This window comes from Mytilus trossulus, chromosome 3, assembly GCF_036588685.1.
Source record: "Mytilus trossulus isolate FHL-02 chromosome 3, PNRI_Mtr1.1.1.hap1, whole genome shotgun sequence".
Lineage (NCBI taxonomy): Eukaryota > Metazoa > Mollusca > Bivalvia > Mytilida > Mytilidae > Mytilus > Mytilus trossulus.
Window position 1 is genome coordinate 83,319,197 of NC_086375.1, and position 12,086 is coordinate 83,331,282.

Consider the following 12,086-nt stretch of genomic DNA (forward strand, 5'->3'; position numbering starts at 1 on the left):
TTCCATTTGACAATGCGTTAACCACATCATCCAGAAATGTGTAAAGTGCCGAAAAGTGACCGGAATAGCATTTCCAGAGCAAATTTTGCCTCCACTACCAAAGGAGAGAGTCACCGATATGATACCGTTTACGACAACTGGTGTTGATTTCGCTGGACCACTATTTGTTAACGATAATGGACTTGTTACAAAATCGTATATTTGCCTATTCACATGTGCGTGTATTCATGCTGTACACCTAGAATTAGTTACGGATATGACAATCGAGTCATTCAAATTAGCGTTTAGATGATTCGTAAGTAGGAGAGGAATTCCAAGTACTGTGTATTCCGATAATGCACCAACCTTTTTTTCCGCCTCACATGACATTCCGAAGGAAATGAACATTCAAATTAATTGCAAATTTATCCCGAAAGCAGCACCGTGGTATGGTGGATTGTGGGAGAGACTATTTGGAATTACGAGAACAACATTGAAAAAAGTGCACATGTGAAAATCGGTTCCGTCGTACAAATCATGGACAATTCACAGAGAATGATGTGGAAACTAGCAGTTATAGAAGATTTGATCACCGGGAAGGATGGAGTCGTAAGAGCAGTCAAACTACGTACACCAAATGGACTGATTACCACGAGACCAATTGTGAAACTGGTGCCACTGGAAATATGAACTTTAATTGTTAAAAGTGTTTTTTCAATACCCTTTTTTATGAACAATACATGAACAGTAATTGCATTTTGCGGCCCCCAGAATGTTGTGAATTAGTTATAGTTACTTTATACTCTTTTATTTGTTTAATGTTTTACCGCCATTTACGTAACAATAGGCCTGCAACGTCGTCACTTGCCGACGTCTCTCTTGTATATCATAGACTTGTAAAGCTTACGAACATTGAAGACGCTGTTGTGTTTACTAATATCGATACGTCCAAAACACATAGATCAAGGAGAGAACTTTAATTGTACCTGTTCTAGTATTGAAACACTGATACAGAGAATCATGTATATCCTTCATTTCATTTGACAGATAGACAGACGGACTCTCAAGACCAGACTTTAAAATATCCTTCTGAATGTTAGTGAGAACAATTAACTTCATGCGATAATCTATTTTACAAGTTAAGAGTTGATCATTGTAAAATAAATACTAGATATCAAGCAACTGTAAACTGTTGAATTTTAGAGTAAGAGATAATCTCAAACTTACCACTGAACTGTCCAAATGTATATCAGTAGGTGGATCATTGACATCCTTTATAACAATATTAATGGTGTCTGTGATGGAGAGACTGGGTACACCAGAATCTGTTGATTTCACTTGTATCGTAAACACACTGCTTTCTTCAAAGTTTATAAGTTCTGCTCTACTTCCTATCTTTAATGTTCTGCCATCTAATACAAAAGCATCTTCTATATATGGGTCTGATTTGGAAATATCTAAACTACAAAATAGAAATAAAAACAATGCTGGTATGTCTGGCTGGTAATGTGTTTCCATTAGAAATTATTATAGTTAATCTGCACATGTTATGAATATAACACTTTCCTTGTATCAGGATGATTAAGAGCTGAATATATCATAAAAAACATTTATCTATTGCTGAAGACTAAATGTTGACCCCTAGGTCCTTTGAATTTTCAGCATCATTTGATTTATGTTCATATTCTTTACATATCATATTCTCTTCATTTGATTTTTACTGTTATCAACTTATGACTCACTGTCTCTAATTTAGTTTGTCAAATAAGGAATGAAATTATCATATAACTCTTTTTCTTAATATGATGATTTTTTTTTATTAATAATTTAATATATTTTAGTATGAAAGTGTTTACTTTGATTAATTATTATCCTTTTCTATTTTTTTTTGTAAATTAAGGTCATTAATCAGTGCTTACCCTTTAGCTACTGCTAACAACGAGTAACTATAAGTTTGGTCCTTTTCATGGTCTTCAGTATTAAGGTCCCCTATCACAGTCCCAGTCTCACTGTTTTCCTGTAAGTACCCTCCTCCATATACCCTGATTTTGATTGGTGCCTCATTTACATCAGAAACTTGGATCTATAAGCCAAATGTATGTTGGTATATAAAATACAACAAATAAGAAATGTCATATTAATTAAGGTATTTTCTTAATGTTTTGGGGCATTAATTGGGGGATGCAATAATTTCTCAACATTATCTTTCAGCACCCCTCTCTTTGTTATGATAAGTTTTCAAAATTAAAATTAAGAAGTTTCAACCTCAAAGTATTAGCAAATGGTATAAGCTGTCTGACAGATTCTAAAATTACTCACAAGTAATACCTCATCACTGTACGCCTGCTGATAAGTCGATTGTGCTGTTTAGAAAATCTGACAGAAATATTTGTTACCCTCAAATGGACAAATATGTGAAAGGACAAACAGATAAATAAGGTGAATTAGAAGTTTGGGTAAAATAATCAATTTATATTACATATAATAAATTCTTTATACATATAACTTTTTCATGTCCTGAATTAAACTTTTCAATTGGGAAATAAATCTGAACTTTTCATACCTTGAATGATTCTGTAAGATTAAAAGGTTTGTCATTGTAAGTGCCAGATGCTGTTACAGTAACCTCCCACTCTGATTGTTCCTCATAGTTTAAAGGTTCTTTTATCTTCAGTAAATCCCCATCAAGTTTGAATGGCATATCTTGGTCTGACAACTGATATGCAAATGGCTGGAAAAAGAAATACATAATTTATAACTTTAAACTGTCAATTAGGTTAAAATATAGCTACTAGAAATGAATTTATGGTGTTCTTGATGATCACACTTTTCTAGGAAGGAGTAACTGATGGCTATACCTTATCTTAACTTAAGGCAGAATATCAAAGCAAGAAATCAATGACAAGGCCATATAAAAGTAATGCTAAATGATAACACTGTTGCTGTCTAATTAGCAATACTTCTATCTGCATAATTCTGTTTCCTAGCAGGCAAGACAAGAAATGGAGTTAATTTGATGACTAGTTAAACTGCAACATCAGACCATAGCTTATATTTGTATTTTGTAAACCCCTTTAATTGTTAACAGTATCATTCATTAATTCAATGTTTATCTATGTTCACTAAGTCGACCAAAACAAATTACGTCAAAAAGAGAACCAATTCTCCTTTTAATTTACCAAAAAATTAAGCAGCCATCTATCTTCATCTACTATACCAAAATATTTACCCCGGTTAAAGCGTCCATTGTCAGTTGATGGACAATTAGTACTTGGCCAATTGTAAAAGTCTCCTCATTTTCAGGAACAGTTTTCTGATCTTGTAGAACAATAATCTTTGGCACTTCAATGGTTTCTTTGATTTGAATGTTTACAGGAACAGTTTTTGATAATGGTGGCTTCCCAGAATCCTGACATGTTATACTGATGTTCATCTGGTTCTTATCTAGTGGTATAGATCCATTGACCTGAAGGTATATAGTATACCATGCTTTGAATTGTGAAATCATTTATCATTATATATTTTTGTTCTTATCAAGTGGTATAGATCCATTGACCTGAAATTATTTTGTATTAACTGATTAATTAATAGTGTTTATAAAACTTTTCCTAGTCATACACAGATGGGTTGTAAATGAGTATATCTAATTCATTTTTTATAAAAATAAGAAGACGTGGTATGATTGCCAGTTCTCCACCAGATATGTCGATATAATTATCAAATTCAGACTGAAATATAAAATCAAATAAGTCAATTGTTACTTTGCATCACTCAAATTATAATTATTTTATCAAATATGTGTTCATATCACTTACTCCAAGATCTGTTTAATAAAAATAGAAAATTCACATCTCACATTCACTGTTAATATTGTTATGATTTATTCCTAAAATGAGTATAACATCCAATCATTAGTTGCATATCAATTGTTTATTATATGTTTACAATCACACATTTTGGTTTAAACTTTTGAAAAATATTACTTTGAATGCATTTGCATATTTGAATAGTATTATAAAAAAAAAGATAAAATCCAAACTTCAATTGTACCTTCAGTAACAAGTTGTTGACAACAAATACTCCAACACCTTCCTCCCCTACAGTACAGTTATGGGTCTGTCCATGGGTCATTCCACTGTTGTCTGGGTCAGTGACTGTTACAATGCCAACAGCATCACTTATAGCTGCATCGTTGCTCACCTTTAAAAAATATAACATTACTTTTCATTATATGTCATTCAAAAAACAAAACTACTTCTGAAATATTTATTTGTGATCTGCAGAAAAATCAACACTTATTTAATGAACTGCCATTGCATGGACAAAAGCCTGGTTATAATTATTAATTGAGTTTTACTAAAGATTAACTAATCAGAAAACTTTAGAAGAAATGAACACTAAAAAAAATAAGTTGGCTGCATACTGTTGGTATCACTAAAACCCATCATCATTAATAGTCTGTACAAATGAGGTCAAGGTCATAGGACTCCTATCAGACAGTGAGTAATCTTTACAAAAAACAGATATAGGTGACCTAATCTCCAAAAACAAATCCATTGAACCATGGAAATGAGGTCAAACTCAGGCATATCATTCGAAAGAAGACATAGTTATAGCTAATCTATCATTTAAGTATTGTTTCTAAGAAACTGAATCTTATCTGGAAACATAAGGTTGATTATTAATGATAAAGAATAACTTATATAGTAAGTAATTAATTACATACATCATATGATGACAACTCAATAGCTGAAGGTGCCTCGTTCACATTTATCACATTAAAGTTGAAAGTTTTGATGAAATACTGAGATGGAACTCCATTGTCCTTAGATTTAATGGTGACATCATAACTTTGTTTCTTTTCATAGTCAACGGGAAACTGAGCAATCAACATTCCCTCCTTCACTGTGAAGATTTCCCAAAATGTGATAACTTGGTAGATGTGTTGGTCATCCTCGTCATCATCAAGTGATTCAAGTTGACCAATCTCAAAGTATGGTGAATTTTCTGGTATGCTGGTGACCTCTCCATCAAGTTCAATGTCCTAAAGTAAATGATAATTTTGCAAGATCACTGCTCTTTTTTTATATATATTTTGAAAAGTCATTATTAATTCAGTTTTTGATCAATTTTTGCAATCAAATGTATAAAGCAAATGATGCAGAGAAATCTTGATTAAACATACAATTTTTAAAGGCTTTCAATTTTTTATGAAGATAGCATTTTATAAACTACACTTAGATATTCTGTTTTGAACTTTGAAAAATTGGTTAGAATGCTGTATGTAAGTGTGTGACTTCTGGCGTAGCTTGATATTATTAAAAGGAATTTGACTTTGTAAAAAAGGTCAATAAATGTGCTAGAAAGATGATAGAACAATGACTGGTAGTTGCTTAGAAATTAATAGATGCGCATCCTCATCAATTGGAATGCCTATATAACCACTTAGGATCATACCTTGTACATATTTCATAACTTGATCTTTGATGTTATTTCAACATGATTCATACCACCCAGCTAACAAGATAATGGTCTGATCTGCCCATATTAAGGCCTCCCATCTATATATAAACTTACATATGGAGGCTCATTACAGTTGACTATATTAAACACAAATTCCTGCTGAATCTGCAGGCCAAGATGATCTTTCACCATGACAACAAGTCTATGAGCTCTAAGCTCTGGATCTTCATAATTGACAATCTTGTTCAATAAAACATCAGTACTACACTGTGTGATATAAGGAGCTTCTGTTGACTGTAAACAAAACAACATACTATCTGTTATGTATAGTCCACATTATCTTTGCTTGTTGGACACATAAATGGTTGTAGGATACCAATTGTTATCATTAATTATTTGCATACATTCAGACTTCAACAAGTGCTAATAATTAAATCATGTAAAAAAATATACCGGTATACATATAAAAATCAACTAAAAAATTTCTTGAACAACATAAATGTTTGCAAATTCAAACTGTAAGAAGGCTTACCTAGTTCTTATTTCAATGGACAAAGTTCCTATAAAATTTCTATTCCTGTTGGTTTCCAAAGAGGATTGTAATATTGTTCATTTATAGCTTCATTTAAATGTTATTAAATCTTAAGGAATGAAGGTATTAGAGGAGTTATAAAGCTTTTCAGAATGAATGTTTTTTCGAATTTGCCAATTCCCTCTAAATTTTGATGGAACTGCTTTATTTAAAAGTACACTAAAGGTAACAAGTACAAAAATTGTAAAACTGAGACTAATATATAAAATTAGAACATACCAAACTAAATTTGAATATCAATCGAAGTGCAAAAGCGCTGGAAAAGGCATTTGCATTTGAAACACAAGCCCTGAAAACTTGTTGGATGGTATTCTCTGGGACTTTAATATAGTCCATGAGCATTGATACAGATCAAGTGGTGGTAATATCTTTATACATGGCACATAATTAATCTAAATGCTTAACCTGCTTGCAATCTGGTGATGCAGACGACAGTTTGAAAATGCCACTTCCTGTTTCTATTAAGGTGAAGGTCAGTTTATCTGACTGGTCAGGATCAGATGCCATTAAAGTGCCTACAACATCATTGATTAGTGTGCATTCTGGAATTTCCATATTTTTCACTTTTTCAGTTTCCAACATTTTAACTGTTTCTGGTTTCTCATTTCTGTTATTGACTGCTAAGGTGAAATTCTTTGCAATCTGAAAAAATATTTCAGAATTAGTTTTAATGAATCACGATATGCTAACTAGATATAGGAAGATGTGGTGTGAGTGCCAATTAGACAACTCTCCATCCAAATAACAATTTAAAAAGTAAACCATTATAGGTTAAAGTACGGCCTTCAACACAGAGCCTTGGCTCACACCGAACAACAAGCAATAAAGGGCCCCAAAATTACTAGTGTAAAACCATTCAAACGGGAAAAACAACGGTCTAATCTATATAAACAAAACGAGAAACGAGAAACACGTATATATTACATAAACAAACAACAACTACTGTACATCAGATAGTATATATTTGTTTAGGGGCCAGCTAAAGGACGCCTCCGGGTGCAGGAATTTCTCGCTACATTGAAGACCTGTTGGTGACCTTCTGCTGTTGTTTTTTTATTTGGTCGAGTTGTTGTCTCTTTGACACATTCCCCATTTCCATTTTCCATACTCTACATGAGCTACTGCTTAATACAGATTTTACTGTAGTTCAGACTGACCCTTTTTTAAATTAATGCTTAATCACTCAAGTGCACCTTTTAGCAAGTATATATAATAACTTTAATAACTTACTGACTTTACAGGAAACCCATCATCTGACACTTGGACTTGAAATGTTACGCTTGGTGTGGATTCATAATCAACTGCTCCACTAACAACTACTGTGTTACCAGTTACAGAGAAGAAGTCTCCCTTACACATCAAATAGGACAATGTCTGACCATTATCTTCATCCTCTGCTGATAAGGTACCAACTACTGTACCTAAGGGGGAATTCTCTGCTAGGCTCTCAGCTAAAATAGATTATAATTTTCTAGATTTAGCTTATAACACCAAATGCAAATACGTTTATGGGATAAATTTTGAGAAAAATGCAAGCAAGATGAATGGCATTCAAATTATATAGAATTCTAAAATAAGAAACTTTATAATGTGGTTAATGAAAATAAAAATTTGGAACATCATAATTGATTTCCTATTATAGACCAAAAATATAACTATATCTCCCCTACTTAAGGAAAAATTTTAAAAATTGAAATATACAAAAAATCTTCTATATTTGAAAAGAGTAATTATTAAAAGAACAATCCCATATTTTATTTCAATAAGATGATAAGTCTTTCAAATGATATCTTTTTACATTTGTATCTCAAAATATTCATATTTCATTAAAGATATTATATTTTCTGCTATATTTCAATCCAAGATGGTGCAAGATCCTCCAATCTACCATAAAAGAGATCCATGTGTATACCTGACAATGTCAAACCAGTAGGAGAGTCGTTGTCATCAGTTATCTCTATAATGAAGGTGGCATCCTTTGTCAGTGGTGGTGTGCCACTGTCCTGTACTGTTATAGAGATAGAATATGTCCTCTCTTTCTCAAAGTTAAAATCAGCATTATCAACCTTAAATACATAAAAAATCTCATAAAATTTGTATCATCAACCTCATCAATTAAGAAATATCACTCATAAGTCTGCATTTTCAACTGAGCACAACAAAATCACTCAGTCTGCATCCATTTTTTCAATCATATTCACTTACAGAATACATCTTTTAAGTACAATAAAAAGAACAGCTTTCCAATGCCCCCCACATTACACATATTTTATCTGTACAAGGGCAATAACTCAACAATATAATTTTCTAAGTATCAATTTATACTTACAACAACATGTCCATCCTGTATTGTGAATCTTCCGTCAGCATTGTCTGTCATAGAATATGTAAATGTTTGTTTCTCTCCCCCTTCATTATCAGGATCTATTGCTATCAAATGTCCAACTTCATCTCCAGATTTACTGCTCTCAGATATCTACATTAAGCCAAGAGCAATAAAAGAACAATATGTACTATCAAATAGATTTTTTATGACAACATGCATTTATAGAGAACAATCTAGAATTTATGATAGCAGTTAAATCATTTGATGAAGAGAATCAAATTATAATTAACTGCATTTTAGAGTGTGTTATAACAAATCTCAACAATAGAATACACAATACATGCAATAATGAGACTCAAATGTTTTTGAAATAAAATTTGCAACAGGTATTAATTATAATTAATAAACATCCAAAATGATAGAAACTTGCTTAGAATTATTATGCTAAATGGAATTACAAGTTAAATTGTTTATGTTTTTTTCCAAACATGAAGAGTAGGTCCTTAGGACTGTATTTTCATATTATTTGGACAGTCTGAATGGTGGCTCTATATATACTTACTTTATTATTGGACAGTCTAACAGATGAAACTGGCTCGTTCACATCAGTTACAATCACGATGAAAACTTTGTCATAGTATAATGGATTAGGTTCCCCACTATCTGTTACCCTGATGGTGATCTCATGTTTTATCTGTGTCTCATAGTCCAACTCGGCTGCTGATGTCACCTTCAAACAAACAAACTCCATCACCAATTTTTCTTTTATTTCAGAATACAAAACCTGACAACTGGGAAAGTGCTTTTCTGATGTATAGTATATTTTTGGTTTTTTTTTCTCCACAAAAAACGTCACAGAAATCATTTGCAAATGTTTAACTGTTTAGATTACCGGTACATTTAATCTGTTCATTTACCAATAGATTGACATATTTTTGAGAGGCTTGCATAAGGCCTTTACAAAATAAATATTATCTGGTTTATAAACATGTGAGTGATTAGCATATAATTGAAGAAATCACAAATCTCTATTATATTGCCAATGTAAAATAAATATTTTGTTGAGACCTTTGAAAGTCATCATTGACCTTACTAATAGCCAATGGACATGTTTCAATTATCTAAGACAGTGTAAGATAGGCCAGGCAAATTTTGACATTCTTAGTAGCATTAATTACTATCACACTTCTTTTAATGTTATAATGGAATATCTGCTCCCGTCAGCAACTATTAACATATTATGGAGAATTATAAATACCAACCCGTCAGAATAAAGCAAAGTTATTTATAACTTACCTTCAGTTTATTATGTGCTATGTAGAAAAACTTGGATCCTGATTGAATGGTAAAACTATGTGTTTGTGTTGTGTCTGGGTCAGTCGCTGATAAGGTTGCCATAACAACATCAACAGAGTTTTCTGGGATATCTAAGGTGCCATCCACTATAATGTCCTGAAATTATCAGATTTTTTTTTTTTTCTTTCATCGAAAATCTTACTTAATGTTATTGGGTATATAAAATAACAAGCTGATTTATCAAATATACATTTCTTTAATCACTGTAATTTATGAAATATTAATATAAAAAGGCTTTTATAAGGGATGATATGTTTTTCTAAACCTAAAAACAAATTTTGACAAAGTCTAACAGCTGAAAATTATTTAGAAAATAATCTAACACAGATAAATTTGAAATAAAAGATTTATTTTCTTGTACAAAATAAAACTTACACTAGGTGCATCATTAGCATCACTGATAGTTAGTGTACTTTGTTGACTGATCTTAGACCCCTCATTGTCAACTGCATAAAACAAGAGGCTCACTGATGTTTCAGTCTCAAAATCAAATGTTTCAGAACTCCTCACATCTGCTGTACATCTTATACCCTGTGTAAAATACATTTATATATTGATTTTGTTATCTTCATACATACATGAAAACAAGAGTAAAAGTATCTTATTGAGTGTCAGCAGAAATATCAGATCTTAAGGAATACAAACAATTCAATATACTGTGGATTCATTTTTATTCGTTGGATACCAATTTTCGTGGATTTCGTTGGAACAGTTGAACCACAAAATTAAATGTTCAACGAATGACAAATTTTCTCAGGGCTTGTATGCAGACTTCAGCAAAACCATGAAATCAAATATCCATGAATATGCAAGTTTTCCTTAATCCACGAAAATTGGTACCAACGAAAATAAATGAATCCACAGTAGCATGTTAACATAGGATTATTTTAATATCAATTTTGCTCCTTAAACATATTGCCAAAACTATTCTTACTGATTAACTTTTGACTATTATGTTTTTCATATTAATAGTCAAAAATGCAAACAAATGGTAAATATCGTAATTCAAAGGCAATTATTCATGTAACAATCAATTGTCAATTTCAGCAATGTTGACTTATTTGTAGGTCTTGTCTGTTGATCATGTCTGCTAATTTCTAGTTTGGGGTAGACAGTTTGAAGAAAACGAAGAGAGTATGGAAACAGGAAATGTGCCAAAAGAGACAACAACCTGACTAAGAATGCAGAAAACAGTTTAAGGCCACCAATTTCACACCCAGAGTAGGACTTAAGCTGGCCTTTTAACAATAAAGTTTATTCAGTGAAATGAACTGGAGCAGAATAAAAAAATGCTAAATGAATATCAAATGTTCAATAATTTTTGACTGTATTTGGTCATCAATTCATGCAATGTATCTTTGATTACCTGAGTTAAGGGAATGCATTTTTGGTTGTATAATTTGACCTTTGTAGAGGTTGAACCAAAGGTAACTGAGTCTGTTACATCAGGATCTAATACAATTAATTGACCAATCAAAGTCTCTGTTGGTTTGTTCTCATCAATGATTGGCCTGTTTGTTTGGAATGATGGTGTCTGCCCAGAGACAGATTCTAAAGCAAGGCCAAAAGGTGCTTCATTTACATTCATCACTGCCAATACAAAATCTCTAGAAAACTGAAAAAAGATGTATAATGTGAATTACAAATTGTTACTTTTAAAAAAGATTAAAATAGGACAAATTTTATGAAGTAGAAGATATTTGGTGTTAAATAAAATATTTGTATGAAAGTAAAATAACACGACATATGCATTTGTTTTATAGATACCATAGATTTTTGGTTTAATCAGTTAAAAACAACTGCAAAAAAAATTATATAATTAAAAAAAAATATAACCTTGAAGCAATTTTTACATAAAAGTTAGAATGTTTTAAAAATGCTAACATTGATCTTTTTGTTAGCAGCATTTTACTAATAAAATAACAATTTCAGTCATCAAATTAATTAATCTTACATTATTTTCATAATTATTTCAAAATTCATTGTATTTAAATTTACCTGTTTTGGATCTGCCCTACTATCAGTTGTCTGTACTGTTATGGTATAACTTGACTTTGTCTCATAATTGAGTTCTTTATTGAGTTTGATAGTATTATCTACAATAATGAATGTATCCTCAGCATCAGCAGTCAAACTGTATGTATATGTGTCATCTATATCCTGATCTTCTACCTATCAATTAATTAATATAAAATAGTTAATACTGGAACTATCTCTTAAAGTTTCTAACATTTCAATTTCCCTAAATTTCACATTTCATAATGTTATATTATTTTCAAGAAAAAAGCTTTTAAAAAACTTAAAATTTATTTGTAATCATTTTTCCTTTATCTGTTCTATAATTCTGTTTTTCTGTTGTGTAACACCTCT

At 31.4% G+C, this 12,086-nt stretch overlaps 1 protein-coding gene across 1 annotated transcript in view; it reads right to left on the reverse strand.

Moving 5' to 3' along the window:
- The window catches only part of LOC134711088 (protocadherin Fat 4-like), a 107,576-nt gene that overhangs the window by 62,402 nt on the left and 33,088 nt on the right, over positions 1-12,086 (reverse strand). Inside the window, exons 31-46 of the mRNA XM_063571522.1 lie at positions 11,715-11,888; positions 11,083-11,331; positions 10,092-10,247; positions 9,657-9,812; positions 8,923-9,090; positions 8,364-8,510; positions 7,947-8,100; positions 7,265-7,485; positions 6,440-6,676; positions 5,557-5,736; positions 4,706-5,023; positions 4,030-4,179; positions 3,209-3,445; positions 2,543-2,710; positions 1,899-2,062; positions 1,207-1,441 (exon numbers count right to left, since the gene is read on the reverse strand). Of these exons, the coding sequence (XP_063427592.1) occupies positions 1,207-1,441; positions 1,899-2,062; positions 2,543-2,710; positions 3,209-3,445; positions 4,030-4,179; positions 4,706-5,023; positions 5,557-5,736; positions 6,440-6,676; positions 7,265-7,485; positions 7,947-8,100; positions 8,364-8,510; positions 8,923-9,090; positions 9,657-9,812; positions 10,092-10,247; positions 11,083-11,331; positions 11,715-11,888 (3,114 nt within the window). The remainder of the gene's footprint in view (positions 1-1,206; positions 1,442-1,898; positions 2,063-2,542; positions 2,711-3,208; positions 3,446-4,029; positions 4,180-4,705; positions 5,024-5,556; positions 5,737-6,439; positions 6,677-7,264; positions 7,486-7,946; positions 8,101-8,363; positions 8,511-8,922; positions 9,091-9,656; positions 9,813-10,091; positions 10,248-11,082; positions 11,332-11,714; positions 11,889-12,086) is intronic.